Here is a 17,304-nt window from a genome sequence, read left to right on the forward strand (position 1 = left end):
TAAGACAAAACAATCCTAACTTTACATTCTGATAAAATCTTATAAAACAAAGGCCCCCCTGCGTCTGTCTGTTTGTATGTTCGCGATAAAGTCAAAAACTACTCAACGGATTTTCATGCGGTTTTGACCTATCAATAGAGTGATTCTTGAGGAATATTTAGGTGAATTTGTTGACCCGTGCGAAGCCGGGGCAGGTCGGTAGTTATAAAAATAAACACAAACAACATCGCAAGAAGATCTTCAGACAGACCTTTTTTAAACAAGCAAATTCCGCAGATTCCTAGAGGATATAGAAAGTCATCTGGGAAAATTACCGAACGATCAAATAGGTACTTTTCTAAAAATCGATCTATTCGGACTATAACTATAATAGACCAGCTTTTCGATGTTAAGGAATATGATTTAAGCTTAGCTGGATTTAAGCGGTAAAAATCAGAAATCAACCTGCATGGTTCATTAAATTTGCTAAAACTGCAATTCTGTTTTTAGGCACGTATTGCGCCTCTAGCCTCGCTTATCTGTTTGTTCAGTAATTTAGCAGCTAATAGGTTCTAGGTTTTGTAAACACCGCTACGGCTGTAGAGACAGTCGACTAAAGTGCAGTTGTTTCGCAAAATGACTAGATAAAAGTTAGCCACGTAAATTTTGACCAGGAATATATGATCACGCGCCATGTTGCGGAATTTCACTGGAACTAATTTTTTCATACTGTACTGAACTGTCACCCTATTGAGAATAACAGCGGCCTCTTGACAATAATCATATATTCCTGGTCAGGCCTTAAGTGTAAAACACAACACGTAAGTACATAAAGCTTAGTGGTTAAAGTTATAAAACTACCTGTATAACTATTAACTAACTTTAGGTAGGTTATTAGGCGGAAACTAGTATAGGAAAGTCCAGAACTTTCATTTCGCACGTAGATCATGTTGAAAGTTATGAGGCGTAAGCCTAAGCAAATACCGCACTCGACAGATTTTAAGTTAATTAAGATTTCTATAATAATTGATATTCTGAAAAAGAATCCGGGGCGATTTGAGGGGTTCAAGTTCAACTCTTGCCAAACTGTATTAAATAATAGAGTTCCTTGAACGAAAAAACTACAATACTAGCTTCACTCGTCGCTACGACAATAACAGTTAATGATTACATTATTAACGCCTTTCTTTTTTTGTTGCAGTGAATCAAATACGAGTAAAGTGAACGAGTCTCGAGTGCAGAGCAAACGACAGACGCCGCACCACGAGAGAGCGGTGAGTCACTGCATTAGTGCATTTTATAGACCCAACACTAGCGTCTCTTAAGCATCGACGTCTAGTCAGCGCTATGGAAAATCTCGAGGTCTTTTGATCGAAACCTTTCGTTCGCCATTAGCCCCTTGACTCGTCACCATATGCTGTACTCCAAACTTTTTGCTAGCTTTTAAAGGTTGGCTGAGGTTTCCAAAAAACCCTAAGACTCCCCAAATTCTTCTGCAATCCTGACATGTCAGAGGAAATCCTGACATATTGTTGCATCTAAGGAATGTAAATTTGGGTAGACCCGTTATTTCCACGCAGATATTACAGTATATGACACGATGTTACATCGAACGAGGTGATGTTTCTAAACATTCAATCTAACAGTACAATACCACCGTGTAATAGCCAACTTCCCACTGTCATTAAACAATATGTCTACTCACCAAATTAATCATAGCGACGGAATAACCAATCTAACTTTGATCTGAGATTGCATATGACTGCTTGAGACTTAAGGTTCAAAATATACTAGTCTTACTCCTAGTCGAGTGTGATTCAGCAAGAATATACCTTTCCACTTTAACATTGTGGCCTACCGTACATACCGGAGTAATTGGCGGTTTCCTTTTTTCGTTCTATTATGCAGTGATGTGTAATGTACCTAATGGAACTGGTTTAAGATGCGACGTGCCGGTGCTTCAAGTGCCTGTTGAATGTTCTGTGAAATAGATTTTCTCACATTGATTGGAAGGCTAAAGGTTAATACTAGACCGAAGTGATACGGCGCTGAAAGTTTTATGAAATAAAAGAAAATTAACTGAAGGAGAATTGAGTAAATAATCAAAAGCAAAGCAGTGGAATATAGAGCTGGGACTACGTTCGTATTCGTAACGTCATCAGCAGAAATAGCTGAGCGATGCTCGACAACATTTTTGTCCAAAGAATAAACGTATTTCAATCGCGCGGTGTATAGGTATAAGACAAGTCCCTCTTATTTTATCACGAAGATAAAACCATCTACACGTCTGCTGGCATTCTTTAACGACTAGGTACCTAATACTGATCTGTTTTTTCTATTGTTACAGATTATAGGGTTCAAATAGAGCCCACGACGAAACGATTCGAGACGCAACCGTAGAAGCATTCGCGGTTACTCGAAATACTGCAAATCGCTCGGTGACGGGTCAGGCACCTCACGCTGCACTGCTCTTATCTTAGTCGTATCAAAACGAAAACTCGATAAACGCCTCTATCAGTGGCCACGATAGGGGTGTACTTGTTTATATATGCATATATAAAACGGAGAAAACTGATCTCTAACGTGACGTCACAAATTTGTGATCATTATTATTGTTAAAGCTTGTATTCGCATTTTCGACGTGTATAGACTGTTTAGTTAGTTTTTTATACGTATTTATTGATGTTGTAAATAGAGAAAATTATATAACCAAAATAAGTGTGACATTGCGTTAATATAATATTAATAATACTAGTCATTCATCTAGTGTATCTATTTATTTAAATATTTTGAGTCTTGTCTGTAGAATAATAATAAAAACTTGAATAATAAAAGTACCAGAGCTTGCAGTAGCTACCAAAGAGTTTGAAAACACGCGGCAAACCAACAAAAAATTGGACAACTAAATAGGCGGGAAATCGCGACCATACATAATTCACGTACCACAGAGTAAGTATATCGGGCTGACATCATAACCATTCGTAACCACAGAATATAAAAAGTGGATTACACCACAGAGTAAATAAGTCCGGCAGAAAATTCGTAGCCACAGATAAAAAGTGGTGGTCATAAGACATATTTTTTTAAATCAGTCGAACACATAAACAAAATGAGCAACGAGATGCAAACACAGATAGGCAGTGGGCTGCAGAGGAGCTACAGGATGCAGGACTTTGCGTCGCCTGGCGTCATCATGAGGGAGCGCAGTTTCATTCGCCCTCAGTCGCACCATAATATGCATCATAATCAGGTTAGCTAAACCACAAGTATTGATATACTTACTAGGAGGTCGCAAAGGTCCCAACCCTTTCTAATTCTAAATATGACACAATTAAAATTAAAAGTGGAAAAATTACTGCCTTGGGTGAGACTTGAACTCATGGCCTCTGGATCGATACTCCAGCGCTCTGCCAACTGAGCCACCAAGACCTCATCCATAGTCTTCCCACTATATGGGTCTAGGGGACCCTAGCGACATCTACCGTAAGAGCCACCGGAGAGTCAAAGATCTGAGGGCCTACCGTGAAACACGAAAATCGAAATTTCGTTATTTGCCTCTCTATCGCTCGAATATGCAAGAAATTTCGATTATCGTGTTTCGCGGTAGGCCCTCTTGTCGGTGGCCTAGAGCCAATAAGTTTGGAGTCCATAAGATGGTCCTCTTCGATAGATCTTGCGTTTTTACACTTAAACATTCGTATCCAGATTCCTCAAGCCAGATAGTTAATAACTATAGTGCTCAACTGCTCATTAACACTCGAATAATTTATAATATCTATTATTCAATAACCATAAACTAATTATGCAGCGATTGTGAAGTTGATTACGTTGGAAGCGTAGGCGCACGATCTAATCACCCACACGTCTGCCACCTGGTCGGCCTTTAGGTTGTTGAAATTGCATTCCTTATTAGAATTTTAGAACTTTTTTAAAAGAACATTCATTTAAGTAGTTGTACTAATAGGATAGGTACGCCGATATATTATACATTTTTTTATTTGCCCCCTCAAAAAATATCCCTGCGCACAAATGTAAGGCCCCATTCGCACGAGGGCTTAAAAAGCGTTGCGTGTGTGACGCCACCATAAATGTAAGAGCGAGAAAGCGATATATCTTTCTCGCTCTTACTTATGGGTGCGTCACACACGCAACGCTTTTTAAGCTCACGTGCGAATGGGGCACATAACGATATGCGCGTATTATAGCGACATCCCGCTGCCACGTCGGAGCGACGCGACGTGCCGCGTGCGAATCGGATGCAGTGTGCCATGCGCCTAACTAAGCTTACTATTTGTAGTATTTTCCATAAAAAGGGACCTTATTGTCGATGGCGCTCACGCCATTATAAACGATGCTCCGATATAAATACAATGGCGCGCGACGCTGTGCGGCGTAAGCGCCATCGACAATAAGGTCCCTTTTCATAGAAAATGCCCCATTTAGTACTCGTAGTTACCCAGACTGCTACAAATAACACAATTGTTTCGATTTTTCCTTTAACTAAAAAAAAACATCTATGTGAAATTAGGCGACAAGAAATTATTCATTCATTAATAATTTGATCGATTGATTTCTTTAATTCATTCAGAAAAATCAGAAAATTTTAAGCCTTTAAGCAGTCGCCAAAGATTGATATTTTTACCACTGGTTGCATCAGAGCTGCTAATAAAACATTAGGTCATTTGGTGGCAGCCTAGGATATTACTAAATATTTGAACAAGCACAGTATATTTGCTCATGACTACCTACCTACTCAATAATTCAAGAATGCTTTCAACTAATATGAACTTAAGTTTTAACATAGGTTTAGTTACTTATGCCGCCTTATACAAATAATTAAACACTAGAATTTAACTGGCTTCGATAATCTTCTTCCTTGTCCTTGTCGTATCGGGACTGAGGGAGACGTGACGAATGTGGACTCTCTTCACCAGTGCTCTCCAAGCCGCTCTGTCTTGGGCTACAATGTGGCGTTTGTCTCTGACGTTAAGCTTCGATAGCCTAATAAAATAATAATACTTTGTCAACAAATATACCCGAAATATTTAAATAATTGCTTATATCGCGTGATAAAAACCATGTAGAGTTATTTATATTTTTCAAACAGGAAGGATATGCTGACATATGTCATCACATTTTAATTTACAAATTATATGGAGATGACACCTGTCACCGTATCCTTCGTGTTTGAAAAATACTAATAGCCCAATATTTTATAGAGTGGCCGATTGTGATTTATGAATGTGCCAATGTAGATGCTAAATTCCATATTTATAATTATCATGCCCCAGGCATAGAAATGTAGTGCATAGCAATTGCAAATTCATGTAAATATGTAACTGTTTGCTATTTGAAATATTTACTTAAAGGGGCCCACTAATTATCAACAAAAATTTGACAGTTCCGAACAACTGACAGTCCGATATCGTCCGGTCCGGCGGACTGGTAATCAGTCAATGGGCCTCTTAAGACTTAAACCGAATAACATAATTTCAGATCGGTCGATGATACAGAGCAGATTCCATTCGAAATCTAGTGCTAAAAATAAAAAGTGACAATTCATTACTAATGAATAATTCCGGCATTTATTTTACAGTTTTCGAATAACGGGAAGCGGCGGAGCATGATTCTGACCAACGCCAAGGGCAAACCCACGCTGGAGATATACAGACCCCCAGGTTCGGTCATATTTAGAGTTTTAGACTATAGACGAAATAATTTATAGTCTAGAAGTTAGACTAAGATAAGTCTGCAACGATTTTCATAGCACATGTAGTGCAAGTGTTATTTTAAACGTTGAACTTAAATACGTCATAACATCTATGAAATTATGACGTATAAATAACACTTGCACTGCGTGTGCGTGTGCTATCAGGTTCATTGCAGACTTATCTTGGTCTCACTCTATTCCACATTGAAAGAAGGTAAACAAACCAAACCACGTGACTCAGTCATTTCGCCAATGAGATACAACTTTTTGTATCTGTGGAAATATTATTATTATACTTGACTGAGTCACCGTATGAAATGGTTTTGTTTGTTTACATTCTTTTAGGGTCCTAATGGAATAGAGTATAGAGTTGAACCATGAACCACTCTGCACAGACTTTGCAATCCGATACCATCACGATGAGAGCATGAAACATCGAAACATGTCACCATTACGTCAAACTACTATGATAATATCATTCATGGTACTTATGCATTTTGTCACATTAAAGTCTATGCAGAGTTAACTTAGACGGACACAAATGTATATTAATTATTAGTGCAAAATATTGTAGCTGCAAATTTTATATCGGAAATAGCACAATCAACTTCAGTTGTCATCTTTGCGGTTACAATATTTTCCAGTCCTCTAGGTTTTGCAAGGTTATTTTTATCTGTGCTTCTGCCTGGTTTAATCAACAACTACAAAGTTTGATTATCTGTATCTAATCAGACCCGTAAAATTTAAGTGTTGTTTTTAAACAAAACTGGCGCTGGCGTGAACTGCTGAAATAAGTAATAAAGAAAGAAAGAATATGTATTTATTGCCACAACAGCGAATACAGAAAACACAATATTAAAGAAAGTTACTTAACCTATAAACATTATATAACCAGATAACTGTAATTTAATGACTAAACATTTGCTGTGACAAATGGTTTGGGCGTCAGCATAATGCTGCCAGCATCAACTCAGCATGAGCACTGCAGCGCTGTTTGTCAACCCAGACCAAGATACCAATTAAAATAGATTAAATTAGCTCCGTACTTAACATTTCACTACACAGCACAAATACAATTCTCGGACTTAAGCCACCAACAAAAAAAACGGGCAAAATAAACTTTAATTTATATAAATAATAAATAGCCGAAAATCTTGTAGACTATTTATAATAGAAAGTATGACATCACTAGTAGCCGCAAAAGTGCATAACTAATTTACTCATTCGCAAAGTGTGTCGGTATGCTCTTTTGTAGATTATCTGTATAAAGATAAATGTCATCATTCGTTCATTTCATTCACTTGAGCGGGAGTAAAAGGCCGTAACTCACCGTCGCACCGCACCAAGGTCATTGTGCGACGCATCCATAAGAAAGAGATATCGCTTTCTCGCTCTTACTTATGGATGCGTCGCACAATGACCTTGGTGCGGTGCGATGGTGTGGTACGACCATTAATGACGTGGTTATGGTTATCAACTTTAAAACATGTTAGAGCAAACATAACTTTTGACACCGCTCGACAGAAAGAGACGGACGCTTATCTTCTCATAATTACGTACCTAAATAACCGGGCTCAACATACGCCCACATCTTTGGTGACTCGGTGTGTAGTTTTCAAAACAAATCGGGCGTGAGTCGTAGTCGTAACCAACAACTCGTTAGGATAGTTCGGCGCGATTTATTGAATAAGGTTGGTCAACTATCAAAACACGAAAGATAAGTGCTTGGCTGGCTGGTGAACGTCACCGGCCAAATTGGCGCCAAAATTAAAAATAAACAAACAATCATATTTGGAACGTCTCGACAGTCTAATGTTTAGTGCGCTGTCAAACTCATGTGCGTTTCCTCGATGTTTTTAGTGAAATAAGATTATAATTGTGTGTAAGTGAATTTATGTCGAGGTGTATAATGAAGCAGTCGTTGGCTCAGCCGATGACGCCGGTCGCGCCGGTACCGGAGCCGGTACCCGCGCCGGTACCCGCGCTGGTACCCACGCCGGTACCCGTGCCGGTTACGCCCGTGACCGTGACCGTTCCTGTGCCGGAGCCGGTAGCCGTACCGGTTGTACCGGTATCAGCAGCGCCAGTGGTAGCCACGGTGACCGTCGCCGTGACTATTCCCACACCGACCGAACCTGAAACCACAGCCACCACAGGTCAAATCAAATCTTACTATTGTAGTATGTTATAAATGAAAATCAGATTTATGTTTCGTTTAGACTGGTATATAACAGCAAACAGTGATCTATTTATGTCTTAGAAAATACAATCAGCACGCCACAGGCGCACGCTCGATTGGCCGTAATACTAGTGTAGAATAGTAGATATGAATCTGTTAGCTAAACTGCGTGTTAATTACAAATTACAAATCTAGGATCAGTTAGTTAGAAAGTTAGTTGTTCGTGCGTGGCGCCGCGCATGACCAACTGGGTTACCCGATTACGTACAGATAATTTATTTGTATTGTTTATGGCAACACACTCAATCGATTCCTGCCAAGCATGTGTCGATGTTTAAGCTTACTATCGAATATCGAGTCGAAATACCCCATCCGGATAAGCTAAGATTCTTGTTGATAACTTTGAATGTTTAATTTGCTTTATTTTATATTAAGCATTAGACTTAAAAACGCGTGATCGCGTTTTTACACCAATTTGTGATTAGAACTTTAACCTGTTCGACGCCGTGTCAAACACAAAAGCAGTCATCTAGACGCTACGTCACCGAAGTGTCAAAACTGAAATTGAACTTTATGCATATGCATGTAGGTCTATGTTGCTCTGTGGTCTATGACCGATTTATCGGTCATTGGCATCCAAAAGGTTAATATTTTATTAAGTAAATAAAATATAGAGAGGATTGTATCTTCAAATATGTTCCTCTCCTCATGGGGTGTTTCGATAAGAATAGATTTCATAGTGTAATTAATAACTTAGACGTTAGTGTTATTCGTTTCATTTTCACGACTTTTCTGTCCTTTTCCAGCTTCCTTCTCATAATATCAGTGACGTGGCGAAAATTATAAATATACTAACAATAAATTAGAATGTTATTTTAATAACATCGACCTACCTAAAAATGTATTGATTTTTATGGATTTACGCCACGTCACTTATTAGCCAGGGGTGGAATTGGCAATTAGATTAAAAGTGAATAATTTTCAACTCCAATGGCGCTCAACGGCATTTGAGCTAAACCTCCATTTAACCGATATAAATATCTGATTCGGTTCATAATTGTAAGGTACCATTGTCAGCATTGACAATTTGTAAAATAAACCTTATTGCAAACACGTAAGGTCCACCCATAATTATATTGATATTCATATAAATGAAGAGCAAAGGCATTGCTGGTACTGTTGGTTGGTTGGTGTCCACTTTTCTATACCTACAGCTAGTATGGCGACGTGGTTTAAGTTTGGGCACTTACTGCATGTGTAAACGCACGCTGATAAGTTTACCTTATTGATTGCTTTTTCTAATTACCAAGCGTCTGCTGTATATTTTCCGTGCCAAAGGGCAACGATAAACTTTAAAATACACAAAATTTACTATTTAGACGGATTATATCCTGCATTTATTTACCATATCACACCACCACCATACAGTCGAGTTCATAAATATGTATACATTTCTTCACCTTAATCCATTGCAATAAGGTGAAAAAATGTATACATATTTATGAACTCGACTGTACCACTGAACTGAGACCATAGGTAGTGTTGAATGGTGTGGACTTTTCAGTAAGTATAAAATAGAAATGTTACTTAAAGAATTGATAACCTCCTCCTTTTTTGAAGTCGGTTAAATAGTTATGACACCCATGCCTATTGTATAACTAGCTTTATAAGCTTATTTTTCATGTATAAAAATTCATAATCATAAAAATAAAAAATAATATATATAAAATAAATAAATAATATAAAAATTCATAGTCTTAAAATTTGTAGTTTTTGTTCAATATTTCTGTAAGTATGTGGGTAGTTTTGCGCATTGTTGTTTTGACAGAGGTGAAAATATTTTTCCTCAGTCACCCGTTGAACAAAAACGCGTGGTTTCGAAACGCCGGGGTGTATTTTAAATTCATTATACGCGATATAATCAGTGTATACAGTTTTTGACCACCGTTCTGGCCTAGTGGGTAGTGACCATGCCTGTGAAGCCGATGGTCCTGGGTTCGAATCCCGGTAAGGGCATTTATTTGTGTGATGAGCACAGGTACCGTATTTGTTCCTGAGTCATGGGTGTTTTGTTTGTATGTATTTATCGTTATATGTATCGTTGTCTGAGTACCCATAACACAAGCCTCCTTGGGCTTACCGTGGGACTTAGTCAATCTGTGTAAGAACGTCCTATAATATTTATTTATTTATTTCATCAATAACTATCACGGTAATGGAAGTCTAGTTTAAAATACATAGTTATAGTACAAAAATATAGTTAGTTGAGTGTTGCGACGACGGTGCGTCATTGCGTTGGATATAAATATGAAACAGGATTTTAACACTTTGTCTTCGGTTACCGCGATAGTTACTCATGAAATAAAACCATGAAAACGGATTATATCGCGTATATTGAATTTATAATACATCCCGACGTTTCGAACCCTTTACAGCGTTCGTGGTCAACGGGTGACTGAGGAAAAATTACAAAGTGCAAAAATACCCACATACTAAAAATAATGAACAATCATAGACTATAAACTTTAAGGCTGGTTGTACATGCAAAATCGGTTCATAAGGCTAGTTATACACTACAATTATTTTCAAGTAAAGATATATATTTTTAGTCTATGACTGTTCATTATTTTTAGTATGTGGGTATTTTTGCACTTTGTAATTTTTCCTCAGTCACCCGTTGACCACGAACGCTGTAAAGGGTTCAAAACGTCGGGATGTATTATAAATTCAATATACGCGATATAATCCGTTTTCATAGTTTTATTTCACTTTAGGTACTTGTTAAATTTTGATACAAGTCGGTACCGAAATAGTTAAAGAAATGCCCTTTATCTGTGTAGTTATGAACGTTCAAATTTGAATCACCTAAGACACATTAGGCATAACAAAAACCAGGGGCGCTTCTTAATTTAAACATTTTGTACTTTAAATAGGGCTGTCAGGCCTCAAAACTTCTCACTCTGACCAAGGTGCTAAAAATGCGATATATTGACCAAAAAGCTAGACATAACATTTATGTGCCGTTGAACGTAAAAATTTGACCAGCCTGAACTTTAAATTGCCGGTAATCTCACCTGGCCTATACAAATCCACCCCTTTATCACGCGACTAACTTTCCACCTCCCTAACTCTTTCTCCTGTCTCTTCTCTTGACGCCAACGTTGACCGCCAGGTGTCCGCACAGACGCACCAGCCACCACCAACAAGCTGAACGTCCACGCCAAGGAGTTCACGATGGCCAAGCCCGCTGATCAGCAGAATCGGTGAGTTTATTGAACTTTACATACCAGTTGGCTTAGCCTAGCGCAAACATCTAGAATTGCAATAGGGAAGGCAAGTGAGGCAACTGTCAAAAGATTTTGTTATTGGCGCAAACCAGGGATCGTTACCGGTATAACTTAAAATCAAAATATCACGTTGCATTCGAAATATTTCTTAAATATTGTAGAATGATATTTAGGTAAGGACAACAGATCACCTAAATGAAATGGAAAAATATACATAAACAACCTAGATACCGAAATTGAATACCGGTTAATTTGTATGAAAAATATACCGGTATTCGATCCCTGGCGCAAACATACGTTTATCCTGGTTCTATACACGGTGTCTTAAAAATAAGTGCATTCCCGTTGCCAGGGAGGTTTTAGGATTATACTGAGAAAATTTTACTATCGGAGCAACCCCCAAAAAAAAATCAAAATCGCGAAAAAAAATTGGCTGTTTCATACATTTTGGCTGGTCCATTTTTTATGGGGGCGGGTAAAATTTTTTTCGGGATTTCGTGGTTGGTCCCATAGTAAAAGTTGCTCAGTATAATTCTAGAACCTGCCTGGTAACGAGAATGCACTTATTTTTTAACCACCGTGTATAGTCTTGTTCTGTGGGATTTGGGTAAAAGGGCTAGCATCCAGGCCATACAATTCCAATAAAACTAAGGATTTAACACAATTGGTAGGAGTGACGAGTACATTTTCGATGTTTGCGGTAGGCCTACAGTATAAGTACAGGTTACACCGAATGCGCATGCAGCATGTCTTCGTCTGCTACCAAATATTTTCATGCTCTATAAAATAAAACTATGATAACGGATTATATCGCGTATATTGAATTTATAATACATCCCGACGTTTCGAACCCTTTACAGCGTTCGTGGTCAACGGGTGACTGAGGAAAAATTACAAAGTGCAAAAATACCCACATACTAAAATAATGAACAATCATAGACTATAAACTTTAAGGCTGGTTGTACATGCAAAATCGGTTCATAAGGCTAGTTATACACTACAATTATTTTCAAGTAAAGATACATATATACGCGATAAAAACTACGCCGGCTCCAACCCTACACCACGGACCCGAGAAGATTTAATTCCCTCCTAAATTGTAGGAGGGTATCCCAATATGGGACCGGCATCAAACTCGGCGGGACACATCTTTTCAAAACATATTATATTCAGAATGTCCAACATCATCCAACACTAAAGTCTCACAGTCTTATGTCTCGCTTGCTCCTTTTGCATGTACAACCAGCCTTAAAGTTTATAGTCTATGATTGTTCATTATTTTAGTATGTGGGTATTTTTGCACTTTGTAATTTTTCCTCAGTCACCCGTTGACCACGAACGCTGTAAAGGGTTCGAAACGTCGGGATGTATTATAAATTCAATATACGCGATATAATCCGTTTTCATAGTTTTATTTCATGAGTAACTATCGCGGTAACCGAAGACAATTTCATGCTCTATAGTTACGCATCTGGTGTGACCTGGCCTTTATTTAAGAGATTATATGTTTTTTTAGTTATTATTTTAACTCATCTACATACAGCGTGGAAAGAATGAGTGGGCCCTGGAGGGAAAGTACGTACTTACCTCAAAACCTTAAATGAGCTCATTTTGCTTAAAGGAAACATTCTTTTATTTTTGAAAATAAACAAAACTGCATTCAAAAATTTTTCATTTTTTTTTTCAATTTTGCTTTATTCTTGAATACTAAATATTAGATTTTATGGATATTTTGTACGACAGACGAGTGAAAGGCCTAATGTTTCTTGGAGAAACATTGTTATTAAATCATTAACATTAACTGTATCGAATAGTAGAATAAAATAGCGTTTATTTTTTTAAAATTTTAATCGGTTCGATTCCCGGGTGAAACAAACGAATTAAAATAAACTGTGCATATTTGTTTCTTTTAAAAAATAAAATAATGTTGCCTTTGAGCAAAAAGAGCTAAGTTAAGGTTTTAAGGAACTTTCCCAGTTTCCCTCCAGGGCCCATTCATTCTTTCCACGCTGTATATTAGTCATATCATACAGATATGACAGATGAATGACAAAACCCAGCCAGCTGTAACGTTACCCGCAGAATCAATCCGTTCCAATCCAGCGACCATATCGATTGGCATTAACAAATCTATTTATACCTTCGTATTTAGGATGTATATCATAATCGCCGATCAGTTTATAATAAAAAAAAAAATCCTATCACGATTATTCTTGTATTAGGTAGTGTTGATATCAGCTGTAAGTACCTACTGTGTCAATAATATGACATAGGCCCGCTTTACACATTGATTAGTGTTAATGCGAGTTCATATATTTATTAGACTCATATCATACCACGCTAAACTTTGCAAGTTTGCATAAACTTGGCCCTATATCCCTATAAGTTATACTTGACGTAGCACTTGGCATTCAAACTTAGCGTGGTCCGACTCTACTTGCGTTTACTGCTAAATTTTGTTTGATAATTTCGATTTGTGCAGTCACCTGCAATAATATATTACTCTTCGATGGCCGCAAAAATATGTGACACGCTGTTATGGCTCTAGAAATAAGATTGTGTCAGATATTTTTGCGGCCTTCGTTGTGAAACATATTATTGCAGGTGACTGTACAACTTGTAGATCTAGCTGTCATTGTAGTCTACCAAAATTGGTACGGATGATTGGGCACTAAATTGGCCAATCGAATCGTCATATATGTATTAAGGATATTTTAATAAAATTCACAACACTTCACTCAACATTTCACTTTTGAAATGTATCAACCCTGACTATACCAATGTGTAATCGTTGGAGGAAACTAAATATCGGACCCAGTCTACATTTAAAACTGTGCCATAAACCACAATCCTCCTAAAATATATAGGTATCATACTTGATGAACATGTCTCTATGACAATGAGTAATTTCGTAATTTATCTTGCTCTGTATCAGGAACCTCATTAGGACCCTTTGCTGCCTACTTGGCAGATAACTCTACCAGAAACGTGTACACGATTAGAACAACGTCCCTTTGACGTTTGTTGACGTAATGCCGTGCAATGAGTTATGTCACACTCATCAGCGACTCAACGTCAACATTGGCACGATTTGTGGCATTTATCATTCTTTACATCTCGACTATTTAGCCCCGAGATTGTATCATAGGAAATGGCGAGTTAAGTGGTCGTTGGTTTAAATTATTATTTCCTTTTTGTGTTTAATCTTTAATGGTAAGAAAGTCTACGCGTAATCTTATAGATTTTTAAAAGTAAAAAGAGCGAGGGAGTTTGATGTAGATATAGCCCAATGTGTGCACTGGGTGCAATTTGTGCTGCACTGGATTGTTTTACTGTAAAAATCCTAATAGTACCACCTAACTTTCCAGTGGGTAACTACTGGCCCCGAATATTTTCCCATGAAAATTTTCCCAAGCATCAAAATTTCCTCAGCGCCGATTTACTGCGACCTTGCAGCGATAGTTTGTTTTTCGTCAAGCCAAAGCGGTAGTAATCCAGTTCGTTGGCGCCGCTCCAAAGCAGGCAAAACACCGCGCGTCTGCTTACCTATCAGTTGTAGTTTTTTGTTATCACTTTGTTTCGAGCCGCGCTCACGATCGCGCGCGCCCGTGGCCGATCCGTGCCCGCGCCGCCCTGACTACGCACGCCCGCCTTCGCGACCGAACACGAGTAACACGACCTTACGAACGACCGAAACATGAACTCTACGACCTTCATCTTTGGAGCTGGATTACCGAAACAAATTCTCAGGGAAGCGTATTAAGCTCTTTCCGTTTATTTAGACTAGATTCTAATAATAAATTCGAAGTGTAGCGAAATGAAACGTAATTTCTGTGCGACAGATTGCCAAGTTTGAACAGGGATTGACGCTATTCTGTGATAAATTTTATTGTGATTCGAGTAAACAAGTGAAGACTTTTGTGTTGGGTGTAGTTTTATTGTTTTGTGATTGAAGAGTGAGTGGAAAATATTGAAAATGGTGCGCGGGAGGTTTTCTACTTCGGATGTGTGAGTAAGCTGTTTGTAATTTGAATGAATCTTGGCGGTATATTATGAATATTTAATGAGTACGATATTTTTTTGTACACTAGTACATTGACCCGATTAATGTTTTTTTTTTAATTTACTTAATTCAAGACATAACAAAGAAAAGTAACCACGAAACTTAAGAACTTCTGAAAAGGGTTGAATACTGCATAGGACGCAATTTTGCTGACTTTACGTGATCAATTGATCATTAATGGGCTTCTCTGACAGATACAAATTATCTTATAATAATGTCCACCTTTGACATTCATACAGAGTAATTTTAACCCATCGACACCCCCGATTACTGATTATGACATGGTATTCGTCACACCGTGGTAACATCTAGCATGTGTGTTTTCAACTCCATGTGCACAAAGAGACATTAAAAAAACCGGACAAATGCGAGTCGGACTCGCCCACCGAGGGTTCCGTACTTTTTAGTATTTGTTGTTATAGCAGCAACAGAAATACATCATCTGAAAATTTCAAATGACAGACAGACGGACAGTGGAGTCTGGGTAGGGTCCCGTTTTTACCCTTTGGGTACGGAACCCTAAAAACAGTATATATATATATATATATATATATATATATATATATATATATTAGTTCTTGATATAATTCTCTCCCTGAACGAGCTCTCCCGCGAACTAACCCATAATTTCTCCTGAAAATAAACAGCTGGAGCATATTGCCACATGATGTTTTTGCATCAGTTTATACTATTTATGTCTATAACGAGTATAACGACATGCCGATTTCGTTTCCTATTATAAATTTTGTTCCAGTTTCGATAATCTTGACACCTTGAGACTGCGGTAGGCCTGAAACTTCTAAATCCTTATGTATATTATAAATGCTAATGTAACTTTGTCTGTAACATGTTCACACTAAGACCGTAAGAAACGATTTAAATGAGATTTGATATGGAGGTTGGGTCCCGGGAAAGGACATAGTTTTTATCACGGAAATCAACATTCTTGTAGAATCTACGCTGACGAAGTCGCGGGGAGCAAATAATTCAAATAAATTATTTACACGCGGTTGTTTCGTTATCGTTGTAATTTAAAGGTTTTAAGTACTAAGATTACTTTGAACACTGTAATTGTCTCGTGTTTACCTACACTTAAACAATTCCACGAAGGTACTTGCCTTTGCAAAGTAAATCTCTACATAATACGTTCAGTCTAGCAAGGTTTATAAATGTCGAATATATAATGCTTAACAACAACTTAATTAAGTTGCTGATCCGAAAGTGTGAATTACGTTGGTAGTTAAAAAATCACGAGGTTAAATTGATTACAGGATTTCATATCACTTAAGAAAAAGTTTCCATACCACGCTAATGCAAGAAACCGACCGCGAAAATCAAAATTTCGTTTTCTGCCTCTCTATAACTCTTGCATATACGAGCGATAGAGAGGCGAATAGACGAACGAATTCGCTGTAGGCCTTCTGCTACTTTTCACTAGGTTTTACCTGTTAAGTGACATCAGCTCACACTATCGCTGACCTTGCAGTCTTGGCTGACCACCAAAATATTGTCGAAACCCATTCAGAACCAAGCCCATTCATTAAATATCATTGTTTGAGCCACCTGAACATACATACTAGTCTATAAGGCGGTTGAATGGGCTCGTATATGTACATATTAGTGTACAACATACTTGTATCGTAATATGTACTAATATTGCATGGGCATTTGAGTTCAGATTGCTAGGAAATTAAAAGCCGCAATAACAAAATTGACGTTTTAGAAATTAGAATCTGTTAGAACAATCATTCTAATTTATTCCATACTAGCTTCTATCGTCGACTTCGTCTGCATACGATGGTGATGATGATCTATCCTACTTATGTCCTTTCTCGGGTCTCTTTCACCATACCAATCATCAAATCGGTTCAGCGGTTTGAGCCTAAAGAGGTGACAGACACAGTTACTTTTGCATTAATTCGTTGGTATCTAAACCAATCAGCACCGTCCCTGAATCTCATGTAACTTAAATCCAGCTAGAGATATGTAGTTACTCTTATGGCTATGGCACTGGAACCCATCTCGTCGCTATACTTACTCAACCTCATATCTGCAACAATCATTTGATGGAAATGTCGCTTTTCTT

At 37.9% G+C, this 17,304-nt stretch overlaps 1 protein-coding gene across 4 annotated transcripts in view; it reads left to right on the top strand.

Moving 5' to 3' along the window:
* Positions 1 to 17,304, top strand: part of LOC134746259 (CBP80/20-dependent translation initiation factor) — a 41,109-nt gene that overhangs the window by 9,844 nt on the left and 13,961 nt on the right. Inside the window, exons 2-5 of one of the 4 annotated variants that reach the window (XM_063680598.1) lie at positions 1,181 to 1,269; positions 2,345 to 3,229; positions 5,576 to 5,657; positions 11,041 to 11,131. In XM_063680598.1, the coding sequence (XP_063536668.1) occupies positions 3,089 to 3,229; positions 5,576 to 5,657; positions 11,041 to 11,131 (314 nt within the window). In that variant the 5' untranslated portion in view covers positions 1,181 to 1,269; positions 2,345 to 3,088. Of the gene's footprint in view, positions 1 to 1,180; positions 1,270 to 2,326; positions 3,230 to 5,575; positions 5,658 to 11,040; positions 11,132 to 14,628; positions 15,164 to 17,304 lie in introns of those variants that run through there. The other 3 variants (XM_063680597.1, XM_063680599.1, XM_063680600.1) reach the window with 3 other exon arrangements.

This window comes from Cydia strobilella, chromosome 12 (genome assembly GCF_947568885.1).
Source record: "Cydia strobilella chromosome 12, ilCydStro3.1, whole genome shotgun sequence".
In the NCBI taxonomy this organism is placed as follows: domain Eukaryota; kingdom Metazoa; phylum Arthropoda; class Insecta; order Lepidoptera; family Tortricidae; genus Cydia; species Cydia strobilella.